Genomic DNA, 15,329 nt, shown 5'->3' with positions numbered 1-15,329 from the left:
ACAATTTGTATGTGTTGACTCAGAGAAGTATACTTAAACTGTTTCTAATCCTGTTGTGCAGTGCCATAGACAAAACTTGTCTATGGACCTGTTTCCTGTGTCCAGCTTTCTCGGCAAAAAGCTGCTGCTGCTTTGGTGGATGCTGCAGAGTGAATAAAGGACGGGAGGTGTATACATCCCATACTATAGTCCCTTCTTCCCTCCACATTGTTGCAGAGGTCCTTATCCCAGGTGATGCTAACCAGGGTTTTTCTACCTCCTCTAAATGCAAGAGGAAGCCAAAGATTTTTAACATCACTGCAGGGAGTGCTGCTCTTCTTGCTGCTTTCTGATACGTCAGAAAGAGATGTATATATGTGTAGGAATGTTTTACTCCAGTTAGAGCCTGGCCAAATTCATCCTGCTGAGCACTCGCCGTGTTGCTGTGATTTGACACCAGGATTAGGTTTCTTTGGTATTTAATCTTTCTTGAGTTTGAGTGAAGGCAGGCATGCCTTGGATTTGTTTTTGCATATTTTATTATTATTATTGTTGTTGTTGTTATTATTATTATTATTAGGAGGAGGTTTTAGGGTCTTATTCTGTTGGGGTTTTTTTTCCACGTGACAATCAGCAAAGCAGATATTTAGACTGAGACTTGTTCTCTCTTCTCATGTGTCCATACCCAATTTGAAGTACTCTAGCCTTCTGGGTATTAAATCAGCTATAATTTGTGCCTTAAGAGTTGAATGTAAACTAGAGAAGGATACCAATGTGATAAAGGCTTGTCACTTTAGTTACTGGTTTTAACATTTAAAAAAAAAAAGAAAGTGCATTAGTTTTTCTAGGGACATTTTAAGTCCGTTTCATTCTGAGGGAAATGTCACCTTAACTTCATTCTGTCACTTTTAAAGTCGCGGGTTTTGGTTGATTGCAGTCCATGTGGAAGAATATTTGACAGATTCTACTTATCAAGTCAGTTTACAGGAAATGTTAATAGGTCAAAACTGCTTCCATGAACTGTGAAAATATGAGGTCAAGACATTTGGTTATCATAATACTTTTGGGGGGATTGTTGTAACGCGCATTGGTAATGTGATTGAGATCAAAACATACTACAACTGCTTTAAATATTTGGATATACCTAAATGCAGGTTGTAAAATGATTGTGTTGATACCTGTGGTATCATTACAAGGCTAGATAAGGTTGACCTTGAGGGCTGTTGTCATGTCTGTGTGAGAAATGTAAGAAAATAGAGTGAAGCAATGCCTTCTTCTCCTTTGGGGCTCTTTCTCACAGGATGTGAAAGGCTCTGCTCAGCATAAGAGAGGTGACACCACTTGTATAATGCATTTGGGTTCATTATTAAAGAGGTGCTTGTTGGCTTTGATGCCTGTAGTGTGTTGACAACCCAATTCTTAGTGAAACAGAAGATCTGATACCTGAACGTAGAATATGGAGCAAGTAAAGGCTGTGGTATCTGCATATTAAGAGCAGTCTCTTGCTATGAACTTGTAACACCAGTGCTTCTCCTGGGTGATGGGTTGCTGTTCTTGCTGCTGTGTTGTTAATATTCAGACAAAGCCTACCAGGTTCACTTCTGGTGTCTAAATTAACTTGTTCAATGGCTGAGAAGGAACATCTAATTTCTCAATCATTAGATTTCTCAGTCATCTCAATCCCCCTCTTATTAGGGTCTTCGTTTTTCTTTCATTTTTCCTACTTGTCATTTAATCAGTTTGTAGCAGGAAAATAGTTATTGTCTACCCAGCATTTGCAGATTAAACACTACTGAAAGATCTTTCAATGGCCTGGTATTTGAAAATGACCATTTCGTCTTCTAAGCTTATTGGAGGACGTTTTAGTATACTAATCTTAATTTACTAATTATGTCTCTCTTTGGTGTCTAATTGCATCTTGCCAACTTCATGCCACTGTGTTGTCACTGAGATTTGCTCTACCTGATTTGAGGTGCTTGGTGAGACACCCATGAGTTGATAATGGGATCAATGAGCTTCTCTAAAATAGGTTGTTATTTCCAGTTCTGTTCATGGGGCCAAAAGACGCTGCCTCAAGCCCTTGGGCTTCTGGAGATTTGGAGTTAATTTACAAGAATAATGATTTAAACATTGACAAATATAGCTACTCTTGGAATATGGAATTAGTTTAATTTTGTGCTCAAACATTTTTTTGTAACTGTTTGGTTTTGCCTTTAATTCCTTTGGCCTAACCTTTCCAGAATAATCTCTCTACCTATCTTCTTTACGCAGTTTCCAATAATGACCTCACCCAGGGTTTACCACAATAGTTAATAATTAGCTTTCTGAGATAACTGCTTAAATTCTAGAGGTACACATTATGTCCCGTCTTTCACTCTTTTGATGTGCTGTATAACATGACAGGATCTAAATGTCAGCGGGTCTAACATTTGATTCACATTAATATAATTACCTGCAGTGTTTGGACAAACAAAACCGAAACTCTTTCATCCTCGGATCAGAGACTTTTCCCCATCTTTGAAGATAAGACTCTACGTTGGCTTTTGAAACTGCCCACTTAAAGTGGCTTTGTCTGAGTTTACATAACAGGCTTTTGCAGGGGTACATTTTAATGCATTTGGAGTTACATCAGTCACACCAATTGTGCACAGATAACGAGCAAAATTTGACAAATATGCTCTCCAGTGAGGAGCCATATAGTTGCTTGTCCCCCTGTCCTTCTCTAGCGGGAGGTCCTGCTGATTGGCGTTTTGTGATGTCCAAACCATATCTCTGATTACTAAGGTGGTTCCAGCTCTGCCTAAAACACATGTGAAGAACTGTGGTCCTGCTGCCTCCTGTCTGCGCTGTCATTCATGCTTATCTACTCTTTCTTTAGCTCCCAGTTACACCCATGCTGACTTCGCTTCACATTTTCTTGTTTCCATGTAAAATTTGACAAGGCTGCACCTTATCACTGTTGTTCCTTTCCCTCTTCTAGAAGGCAATGACAGTAGCTGTCATTCATGCTGGATGAGGAAAGCTGATGTGGTTAGAGCTTTCTGTGATAATTTAAAGCTATTGCCTTGGTGACTTTTGATCATTTGGTGAAAGCTAGACTTTGAATAAAATGCAGTGTACAGCAACATTTTCTTCTTTTGAGGGGCTGGGGATGGGAGTTGCTTTTCTGGCCCTGTCCAAGTGTCCTACCACTCTGGGCAGTGACCAGCCTAGAGCAGACTTTCAAGCAGACGGCACCTGTCAAATATCTGTTCCAAACTGCTCTGAAAGATTTTTAGGAACTGTGAGTGATCTTAGGGCAGTAGCCACCGTATTTTTCAACCTTTTTGGAAAGGTTATTACATCAAGCTTTTACCAAGATGATCTACAGAACTGTGGTTTATGTCAAATTTTTATTGTGTGATAGTGATATACAGAAGAGTCCTGAAGAGCAAACAGCTTGACTTAAAAGTTTTTTTATTTTCTTTATTAGCTTTTCAAACCTAAAAGGTATTATAAGAGGCTGTGAGGTTGTGCATTAGCATAAGAAGCAACAAATGACACTGTCCAGTACTAAATCCAGCAGTTCCCGTCGTAAGTACCATAACCAAACCAGTGCTGTTCTTGTATGCAAAGATAATTGAGGTGGCAAGACCAGGAATTTTTTTCATGGTGTGTTGATTTTAGTTTGGCAGAAGTTATCTAAAGCTACCAATAATTCACGAAGAAAATTTATCCTTATGATTTCAGAGACTAGGTGCTGTTTAATTTGAAGAATCTTTGTAGAATTTGCCGTGGAAAGTACTTTTCTCAGTATATTTTGGAGGCAGAGAAAAGAGCAAAAAGGTAAACACGTAAGATGCTGAACACCGTATCTTTGCCCTACCTACATGGGGGCTTCAAGGAAGGCAAATGACAAAGCTGTTGTATCTATCTTCCCAAGAGATCCACAGTCTTCACCTCTGTTGAGTGAAGCTTTGTGTCTCTCTTTCACCTCTTGCTAATAGCTAAGGAAAGTTGATCAGGTAAATGTCTGTGGGGTCCTTTTCCATAGTCTGCCCACTGTGAGACACTCTGTATGCTTGCTTATTTCTTTAGGTCTGCTTTGTCTAATGGACAGTGTGTAAAGTTGATGTTGATGGGAGGATATTTTTCTGTTATTTCACATTAGCTTTGGACTTTTCCTTACCTACTAGGCTTCACGGGAATGAGACAGATTATAGAAGCTCCTTCAGTTTTTTTTATTAATGATCCTGCTGTCTTGTAGTTGTTATTTACATGTTTATCCTGTGGTAGTTCTTTTCTGTATGTGGTCAGAGCTTTATCAGTAGCTGTCCAGACAAGCTAAGACTTTGAGGAAGCGTTTGGGATTTGGAGGGGTGTTGTTTGGTTGCTTGATTGAACAACAGTGAGCTGTTGTAATCTAGATTTTCAGCAGAATGGCATCTGATAACAGGTCACATAACAGTGTAGAGGTTAGCTGGAAATTAAGTAGCTGTTTGAACATTCCCTGCAAATCTACAGCTGTGGTCTGTCACCAGAATCTTTAATTGCACATATCTGCACAATGGTATGGTAATTCACTCTCCATGTTTACAGGTGTTGCTGCTTGGATTCAGCTTCCCAAATTATTTCTGTTGTGCATGTCCATGGTGCAGAGTTTATATTTTCAAATTACAGGAAAGCCGGACTGTTTCCTAGTCGCTTGCCCCATCACCTTCAAAAAAAGCTTCCTTTATTTGGGAAATCCCTCAGTTTTGGTTAATCAAAGTCTCTCTCAAAGGTTTCTGCCCTCTTTTCAGAAATCCAAATGCTGTTTTCTCATGGCCTTGCAAGAGTTTTTCTGACTCCTGTTTATATTAGTGTTAGCTTTATGCTTTAGAGCAGGGGTATTGTATTTGTGATTCCCATTTTGGAGAAAAGCTAAGTCACGAATTGTATGGCTCTGCACCTCTAAAGGCAACACTGATTCTTGCTTACTTGATCGCATTCTGTCAAAGCCTGAAGATTGCATCTCTTTGATCAGGGGGGCATCTTCTTCATACCTCATACCTTTTCAGATACTTTTTTTTCTTTTAAAGTACAGTGCTAATTTCAATTGTGCATGCATGTCTTGGGCAGTGGAGGTGATAATTAAATGGAAAGGTTTGAAATCAGGTTAGTAATCAGGCTGAGAAATTGGCATGAAGGGACAAAGGAAGTTAACATTATTTGTGTGAGCATAGTACACGGTGAACAGCTGGGGACCTGGCTTGCATTCTATGCTGGTGCCTCTGAAGTATTTTGTTGGGTTTTTTTCTGGTTTTGATCCACGGGCGAACAAGAATACACACTGGCTTTTTCTGTAGTAAGTAACTAAACACTACCAAGGAATATTTATTCCCAGGTAGCCGAACATGATTATCTGTAGGGGCAAATTCTCCAAATGATCCTTGGCAAGGTTTTTGGCCGGTACCAACTAGCCTCTCCCAACAACTTCTTCCACTGGTGAGGAACCACCACGGTTCAGGGACTGTGGCTCATAGGCAGCTTGAGTGTTACCTGCTCTGAAGCCTGAGGGTGTAGAGGCCAGCTGACCTTAGTGTCAGAGAACTCTTCTGGGCGTGTTTTAATGTTGTGTATAGACTGTAGCTGTTAAGAGCTAGTAGAGTTTCTGTCTTTGTGCGAAATCCCATGGTCAGGAACATTCAAGGTGACACCCCTTTCTGAAGAAAGTTACATGTTGATCGTTTGTAGGCTGTCATCTTTAAAGTGCTACTACTGTGATGTCTGTGTGTGGGAATAAACTCCAAGATGATACAATAGCGCTTCTGCTTCCAGAGAGGCTGTAGGTACAGGATATTTGTAAGGTGTCCTTAGCTGCAGAACCACAACTCTTGTGAATATCCAGTATCTTAAAGTGAAAGTGGCATGATGCTTCTCGGAGGCAGTATTGGTTCTGCTTTCTTTATGAAGAATCATAATCCATCAGTTATTTTTCAGCATGTTTTTATAGCTGATTTTGTGATGTAATAGTCATTATCACCATTTTAAATCTCTTGGCCCTTCATATGCCTTGGGTTGCTTCTTGATGTGAAGTTGCAAAGGAGTTATGTGAACGTAATGTTTGTAAAATGCTTTGAAGATGAAAAGCTCTACAGTAGGTTTTTATTATTACTAGAGGCAATGTGAGCAGGAGTGGCTTAATGTTGGACTGTTCATTTCCCAAGAGATGGCTTTGTTTTGAAGAGTGCGCATTATCAATTGAGTTGGAGACAGAATTATCTTATTTCAATCCAGAATATAAATAAATTGGCAAACTTTCTACCTTGAGATTATTTGCATGAGATATTTGTAAAAGAGCAGAGTAGTTATGTATCTATGTATCTATGGCTCTGTTCTTAGCTTACGTTTAATGGAACATTTTTTAATGTATTTGGCTTCTACTATCCAAAGGTATTTTGCATCCAATCCATTCAAACTTCCTTATATATATAGCAGTATTCTTATATCTGTATGATATATAGATTTCTGAGATATTTATTTGAGAAATATATATATTTGAGATATATATTGCTCTTCTAGAGATAAAATCAGTTTCTGCATGTAAATAAAGAAGTGGTCTGCATTCAGAAATGGTGATGTTTTATTAAAGTTTGGTTCACAGATGATTTTTCACATGTTCGACCTACCACATATAAAAGAACTGGCGCTTTTTTTTTTTAATAGTGCTTTAAATATTTCTTGAATCATTTTTATCTCCAGCCTGTATCTACATCATAAAGGAACACGTTGTTGTAGGGAATGGAGGGAAGCGAGCCATTTGTCAATTCTCAAGCTACTCCTGTTTCCTTGCGAGTTAGAGAAGGGAGGGAGCTGCATCGTTCAAATGGAAATTCAACTTCAGCTTGCTAAGCGAGGGACTGCTTCAGGGACACCGATGTCCTCACGTGGTTCGTTGTCTCCCTTGCCCTTGCAAGCGGGTCATCGCTTCCAACCCGGCAGCCTTGTTTTGACAGAGCTGTTCTGTGGTGTCAGCACAGGGCGTCTTTGGGGAGCCGGCGCTGCTGCAGCTGGGGATTTCTGAAGCAGCTATTGTCAGTGGAGGGGCCACTGGGCTGCGGCCAGGAGCGAGGCACTGCATCCCTGCGGCCTTGAGCAGGACGCCTCGCTCGGTGCAGCTGCAAAAGCTTTGGGCTCCTGCCTGGCACTTGCAGAAATCGTGGAATTTGCTGATTCTGCCAGACGCGAGCTAAGCACTTGTTCCCAAGTGGTGTGTCCCATCAGTACAGCTGTTGGTTATGAAAAACATGCAAGGGCTTTCATCCGTTATAATAGAGCTTTGTTGAAGTATTGCAAGCTCAAAATATTCTGAGTAATACTATCGTACGGTACCTCCTTGCTTAGCCTATAGGGAGTTTTTTTCCCCCCTGTGCTTCAGTTAAAATGTTCATTTATTGTTGTTGCGTATGTCAGAGGCAGGGAGAGAGGGAGGCTAAATTTTCCCTCCATACTGTCAGTAAGGATTAACTGACATTGTTGGGCACTGCTTTGAAAATATTCTGACCTATTTACACAACAAAACTGATCAGAACAAAATAAACAGTTCTGGTCAGCAGCTGAATGCTGTATTGTGGCAACTATATGTGGCAGTGGATTTTCTCATCATTTTTCCAATGTAGACAAAACCTGAACGCTGCAGAAATCTAAAGTATTACAAGCAGATAATACCCTTACTGAATAGCTTGATTCTCCTGTTGCCTTTTGGGGAAAGGGGACAGTTTGGCCGTAATTCAGTTGGAACAAATGCTTATGAAGCAACTGACAAAAAAGCGTATGAGTAGATTTATCATTTTGCCATGCAGGGTAATAAATAATTGCATCATTTGCAGCGAGCTGCAGAATATATCTGCAAGATGGTGGATCTCTCTCCAAGATGTAATCTTTGCAAAGAAGCATTAAATTGGGAATTGTGACTGACTGTAGGAACTGTTGGGTTCCTGCTTGGGTTTTATTTTCTTATTTTGTAACAACCGTAGTGGATACTTGCTATTACCTCCACATTTTTATGTGGTATCTCCTAAGGAATTAATCAAGAGAAGTGTTTCATTTTAACTATTTGGAAAACCATTCAATATTTCCTGGGTCACAGGTTTTTGGTAGTTTGGAGAATAAAATTGCCTGACACTTAAAATGGGAAATATCTCTGTCTTGCATCTGGAACTCAGATTCTGAGAATACTAAAACAGAGCCTTTCTAAACTTGTCTTTTTTTTCCCCCGATTCCATTTAGTGATAGTCCCAATGCTGTTCATGAGGTGGAAAAGTGGTTACCACGACTGCACTCAGTTGTCATAGGACCTGGCTTAGGTAGAGATGAAGTTCTACTTGAGAACGCTAAGGTAATGTGCATGCTGATGTTTTATTCTGTGTCTTTATGTTGAATTTTATTAACCAACTTCCTATCTTTTACATGATTACACAAATGTTTTTGATTAGGTTTATTAAATAAAAAAATGAATAAAATATTGTTGACTGAAAATTCCAGCTGTTAGTCATGGCCTTCATTTTTAAATTGTAAGTATCACGCTGAATTTTAGGCACCCATATGGTTATTTTGATTTGCTTTTGTTTTGATTGTGAAAGTTGCTAATTAAGAAATAAATGTTGGCATCTCTAGATAAAGGGCTCTGCGTTTTCTTAGGTACAAAGCACCTGTACTATAAGAGCATAAATATGAATTTGAGTTCCTAATTTTCTGAACTGTATTTGACAACTTGTGTCAGGAGAGGTAGCAAAGAACGTAGCAATAAGAAATAATACTCTTAATTATAAAATGTTGCAGATTTCTACTCTGGATAAAGAGATAATTCTATTTTCTGTCAAGCCTTCATGGAGAACTGAAAACAGGAGCTTAAGATAGTTCTGTACTCTAAATAATATGTACTTACACAGTCTTCTAGATGATGTCTTGTATTACTGTCAACATACCTTTATATGTTCAAAGTATATCATGCAGGCTAAGGTCAATCTAATTTTGTACAATTTTAATTTATTTTCTTTCATGAGAAATATTACTGAATTAATCAGTGGTACTAACAAGTGGAATCAATTTTACATTTATTTACAGAATTCCTGACAGTTACACAGTGAAATTGCAAAACAGGGGAGGCAAGAGACTGGAGACCACACTATCCCAAGTAGTTTAGAGTACCTTGAGAGCTGTGGAGGATGGTTTTGCTAGGCTTTTGTTAGAGAAAGCTGCTATTGGAGTTCTTCTTTTCTTTAATTCTCCTTTTGCTTCCAAAAATGTTTGCTTTATGATATAGAGGTGCAAAACTAATAAAGAACATGAATTCAGAAAGAAAGAAAAAAGAAATTTATTACAGCTGATCAGTAAATCAAATTCTATTCTGAATGAAAAATTTCAAAAGAGATTTTATTCTTTTTTGAAAACGTTTTTTCATAATTATTTTTATGGAAAATTTTGGGCAATGATTTTTTGGTTCCTAAAAAAATTTCAAGGTTTTTTCTAAAGGAAAAAACTTTAAACAAAATAAAATAAGAATTCATTTAGAATATCTAAGATATGTAACAAGCTTCTTTTATATCAGAATTCCATCTGGGTTTTTATCCATCACTGTGCTTATCTGTATCTGGAAGATTCCTTGATTGTATTTTTTTTTTTTCATCGTTGCTAAAAATAATTTTGCTTTCTTTGTGAATTACAAGCATACTTTTACTTCAGCCTGGCTGTCCTGTGTGAGCTAGCTTAAAGTTAAAGAAACAAACCCAGCCAATGAAGACAAGGCATTTGGAAGTTACTTCAGGCTAAAATCTCAGGCCATGTTCATATGAGCTGTGGATCTGACCTTATTAATTTCAAGTCACATTAAAGCTCAAGTTCTTTGTCATCACTGTAATTATGTAACTGTTACCTAGTGTTGCTTTTTTAATCCTGCTACCATAATCTTCTAAATTCTTTGTTTGGCCAAAAGCTTTAATAAGTGCATGTAACTGGGGACAAGAGAACCCTTGTTGCCTGCTTGAGGAAGACTGGTGCTTCTCTGTGCTGAAGAAAGGCTGAGTTTCCCTCTTGCTTCAACAGTGAATTTTAAGCTTTATATCACTCTTCACCTTCAAGAAAAAAAAAAGCAAGTGATGATAGCATTGCTATTTTAAACTTTTATAGGAGCCTGGCTTGGTATGTAATTTTCTGTGTTCCCTTTAAGCTTACCTCAGCATGCTGTCACATGAATGCAGGGCTGAGATGTCGATTAATGTCTGTCTTCTGGTCAGGGTTTTCTATCGGAGTGGCAGTGACAATAGGAGAGAGCTTCTCCTCTTCCTCCTTCTGCCCCATTAAAATGCTGAGGCGTAGTGGTCTGTCACCTCTCTGATGCTGTTTTTATGTTGGTTCTTGTCAGTATTGTGCCAGCACATTGCCAATTACTGTGCTTGTCCAAAGTCATGTGTTTCCTCTGCTTCTCTCTTCTGAGCGTTGAGAAATTACGATACTCATGCAGTAACCTGCAATTTCTGGTGTAGGGCCCATGGGCAGTGTTCTATTGTGGAATAGCCTGAGTACTTGTTGACCAGGTGGTACATCTTCTCTCTCCAGACCAGCAAATGCTTCCTCTGTATCTTTACTATATCACGTACCTCCCTCATGCTTAATGCCTGCAGTGCATGCATTGTGGCATTTCAGCTCCTTTTTTAACAGTCTGATGGAAGAGCAGCACCTTGTGATCAGTTTCCTTTGATTATTTTTTTTTAATTTCTTTTTTTCTTGGAAGCATAGTGATATTCTTTGATTACATACTTACTGGCTTCCTGTGATTGTCTGGGTTTGGTTGTAATTCCTTTAACAAGTCCTGTTACAAGAAGCTACTCTACAAGTTATATCCTTTTCTCATATGCTGCTTCTGTGCGTCTGTACCAAAACCCTCACATGCTGGTTCTCAGTTGCCTGAGTGAGGGCTGATGCTCTGACAGAGCTTTCTAGCCATGGGTTTGCACAAGCTGCAACTTCAGAAAAATCTCCTAAAGAAAGCATTTGTTGTGTCCTAATAGCTGTGCAGCTGGATCCCATGCAGATGTGGCAATCCTAGTCTTAATAAGCAGTCCAACCTATTTCTCTTCAAGAAAAAGGAACGAAAACATGTTTCTGCTCCACTTCTCAGTTCTGGACTGTGCAGACTGAAGCACCTCTGCTCCCTGTTCTGCTTCAGGCTTCCAAAATGCCATTACCACATCTGGTGTGGAACTTGACCACCACAGCCAGCTTCCTTGTAGGCAACATCAGGCCATTTGTTTTTCCCTTCAGTGTCCGTGATTGATTCGGGCCAGAGATGACAGTACTGTTACTTCCCCGATTTCATCTCAGTTAGTATGCCACTGGTGGTGGTTTAGACTCTGCTGAGAAAGAGTTTAGCTGCCACATGGAAGCAAGGCCAAGGTTCCTACAACTGTCTTCTGTCAATGCTTAGAAGCAGCATGTTTCAAAAGCTACTGGATATTCTCCTTTTTTCACACAGCAGCAAACTATGTCCCTATCATATACATCCACCACAGCGTTCTTCATTTGGCCGTTCCAGGGATGTTTGCACTTCTGGTATTAGTCTGATCTGTTTTTTCTTCCAGCCTGAGGCTTGGAAGTAGGGGAATTCCTGTCTGTACCATCAAGAACTGTTCCTCGGGTTTGTGAGAGAACCAAGTTCCTCTCCTGCAGGGTGATGCGTATAGCTCCCAAGAGGACTTTGGAAAAAATATTACATTCTTTGCATAGCCCTCTGGGAGAGGAGCTGATGCTGCCTGGTGCGCCAGGGTGTTCTGCATTCTGATGCTGCCCAACAGTTAGGCAGTTATAGGCTTAGCTGTGTCCTGTATCAGTTTCCAACCTCTTCTCATCTATCTCCTTTCTCCTCCAGCTCCTTCTGGCATGGGTGGGATGCTCCTGTCAAATTTTCTGCTTCTGAGTTTGGTGAATCTTTATTGGGTACTTTACTGGCTTTGTGGTCAAATGGACTGATAGAGAATTGTTGGTGGAAGAGTAGTTAGTATTGGGATCGGGTGGAAAAAGGCATTCATCCATATGAAGAGCCCTATCCTTAACATAAGTAAGACTTTGACGTTGAAGTCATCACTGGGTTTCTTGCCTCTCTCCCTGAAGTGGTAGCACCGAATCCTGGACTTGGTCACTCCAGTCTTGCCATGTTTTGTCTTGCGGCAGCAAAGTTAGATTGGTGTTTTCAGCAGTGCATGCTTGCTTCCTTCCTGTAAGAGAGGTAGTAATTAATAGCAAGAATGGCTCTGTGTAACTCAGATTACATGGTAAAATGGACTGTGTTCTCAAACTGCATACTTGCTCCTCTTGCCCAGTTCTCAGTCTTTGTTTTAGCTCTAAGAAAATGTCCTGAATACCAGCCTGAGCTCTTCGTTTGGCCGACACCCTGCCTAGCTGCCATTTCTGCCCCCCTCAGCCTGCAAACGCCACCCTCAGCCAGTTGTTTGCCCTTGAAGATCTTCGCTATCTGTTGGGATATAAATTTCAGAAATGTCATTATCCACTCCTAGTGACATCATCTTAAGGTTGTGTGGAAATATCTTGGCTGTAGTTAATGTCTAGCAAAGGGTGGGAGACCTTTGGTGAGAGAGAGAGCTTGTCGTGGATCACCTCCATCGAGTGTGCCCAGAGACAGCTCATTTGAAATTTTCTCTTTCAGATGGATTCTCAGTTCCACCTCAACTCATACCTCAGCCTTTCTGTGTTTGGTTTTGGTTAGTTGGATTAATTTCCTCCCTTCAAGCCTCATGCCTTCAGAATTTAGGCAACACTTCACAGCCTTAATAAATTGAGAGAATGGGACCAGGTGCTTTACTACACTATCTGCACTAGTTTTTGCAAGCTTAAATGGACTACAGAATACAGAGCCACCTTTTGTTGTCATAAGCAGTCCGTTAAAGCTAAATTTGCTGCTATGGGCTTTGAGAAGCATTTTCCTCTTGCTCCTGAGTAGCCCCCTGGGTTCCATTTGTACCAGGTGTAAGACATCTGAGAAGCATGCCAGGCTAATGCTGCAGTTAATAGATAGTAGTATTGTCTGTGGTACCTGCCACCATGTATGAACATGAACAACAGGATATGTTAACTCTTTGGAATCACTACTCACGTTGACTCAAGTTAGCAGAAAAAATTATTTACCAGAAACTTAATTCTTCACTGTGTCGCGTGTGCATTTACTTCCCACCCTGTTTATGTGCTGTGGGGATTCAGCAGTTCACAGAGAACTGGAGTAGCAGCGAGGACATGCCACCTTCTGTTCTCAGCCTTCAGTTAGGAGGAGGTGAGGTGGATAGGATCTTGTGCCTGTGACACTGCAGAGGCAAAAACCAGAAGGCATGTATGTGCACCCACCCTGAGAATGTGTAGGAGAACTGTATTTATTTCAGCCCCTGCCCAACCTCCAAGATTGATGCGTGTACCACAAGTAGTATCCAGTGAAAAACTATTTTCTTACTAGCCAAGCCTCATTGCTTTCAAACAGCCTGATGAGATGCAGCATTTGTGGACCTCTTCACCTAAGATAAGCAGTTGCTGGGATAGGATGCAGTTCCTTCTCTGTGATGGTGGTGGTTGTGCGGATAAAGCTTGGGAGCAGCAGTTCAAGGCAGAGAGATCCTCTTGGTTACGCTAAGAACTATTGCTGCTTGTGCTAAGAACTGTTAGTATTCTGTGGCTTCCTTGCAAATGTCTTCATTAGGGAAACAGTGTTTGAAACTTTGCTAACAGGTCTTTAAATACAGGTTTATGCAGCTTGCAAGCAAAATGTGTTTTCTAATATATGGAATGGATCTTGTTGAAAGTCATTCACAGTGAAGTGGGATGTTTATTTGCTTTCTGTGCATAGGCTTATATTGTTGTTCGATACTTACAGGCATTTGTAAGCAAAACACTGGAATTGGATATGTTTTCAGCTCTTTCTGAGCATCATTCAGCTAGAAACCCTAAAAAAAATTGGCAGTGATAAATTCCAGAGTTCATTTTAAGTTTATGTTTATTTGTTTTATTTTAAGACAAAATGCCAACAGCTGACCATGAATATCTTAAGCCAAATCTACCATTAACATAATCAACCATAAATTGGAAACCTGGTGGAGTTTGCTTTGTGAGTGCAAACGTTCAGTGGATGAGACAGCATGACAAAATTTAGTGCCTTTATTTATTCTGATTTAGATTTTTTTACTTTGAATTGGAGTAAACAGGATTATTGTTTAAACTGGATTGGGGTGTATTTAGGGATGGAAGTGTGTAAACGAGCTTCTCAAATGGTGTCTGGTTGATTATGAATTTGGGGGGGATAGCTAAAAAGGAGTGCTCTCTTTTTTTTGCATAACTAGGACAGTATTTCAGAGGCTTTTATTTTGTTTTGTAGTGTTCCTTATATTTAGGCATTACTTTCAATTATGTCACTTCTTTAAGAATCTTGCATGTGATTGAGGTAGATATGAAGAAACAGCTGCAGTTTTACTCCAAGTTTGACAGCAGGTAATCTACTTTGAATTCAAAGAAGGAATCAACGAGTGGATCATTCTCATCTTTTTTTTTTTGACGTAGAATAGAACAGTTTTGATTAGCTGTGATTTACAGCGTCTTCAGCTTTGTTAGTTGTAACAACAGCTTTTAATATTTCCCAAAGCACTTAATGAGCTTGATGATGTAGTGGGGTACTCTTTAGAGGCCTTATAACCCTCTGCTTGGCTTAAATGAAGTATTTTCCTGTGCAAGTGAAAATCTGTTTTGGAAAATAGGGCCTAGCATGTGGTACTACAGTTAAAAGACAAAAGACCCAGTTAAATTGAATGGAGCATAAACCATGAGATAAAGAAGCTATTTGTTTCAAAGAAAGGATATTCGTCTCTGTTATGTGACTCTTCATTCAAGTAGTACCAATGGTGGTCAGTAGTTAATCATTTCTTATGAGAGGCTTGAGAGCTTAGTGGAGTGATTAATGAGCTAGTGATGGTTATGCATACAGGAATATATAAAGTAAAACTGAGGCAATTAGACTAGTTAAAGGTGATTTATATAAATCTTGTTCACAAAGTGAGATTTTGATTGACATGGCTGAGCTGTGAAAGGGGGATGAATTCTTGGATCAGTTTGTGGGAACTAATGAAAGCAAGTTTCAGTGTTAACTGCATGTTTCTACCAGTGGGTAAATAAAAAACCAAAACAAGTTACTGAAAATATGGCTCTAATGTGAAGACTCTCAAACAGTGCAACACCTTTTTTAGCGTTTTTCAAGACCTCCTGTATCGAATATATGCTATTTAGGGAAGCTTCTCCCCCCTGCCAACCCTGACTGTAGCCTTGAGCACAGCCTGAGCTTG

The 15,329-nt window shown here is 39.7% G+C and overlaps 1 protein-coding gene across 1 annotated transcript in view; it reads left to right on the top strand.

Moving 5' to 3' along the window:
* Positions 1-15,329, top strand: part of CARKD (carbohydrate kinase domain containing) — a 46,959-nt gene that overhangs the window by 11,613 nt on the left and 20,017 nt on the right. Inside the window, exon 5 of the mRNA XM_009892137.1 lies at positions 8,230-8,338. Coding sequence (XP_009890439.1) covers positions 8,230-8,338 — 109 coding nt within the window. The remainder of the gene's footprint in view (positions 1-8,229; positions 8,339-15,329) is intronic.

Source organism: Charadrius vociferus, unplaced genomic scaffold (genome assembly GCF_000708025.1).
Source record: "Charadrius vociferus isolate BGI_N301 unplaced genomic scaffold, ASM70802v2 scaffold218, whole genome shotgun sequence".
Lineage (NCBI taxonomy): Eukaryota > Metazoa > Chordata > Aves > Charadriiformes > Charadriidae > Charadrius > Charadrius vociferus.
Note: the sequence above shows the minus strand (reverse complement) of the source record. Positions and strands in the feature narration are given on the sequence as shown.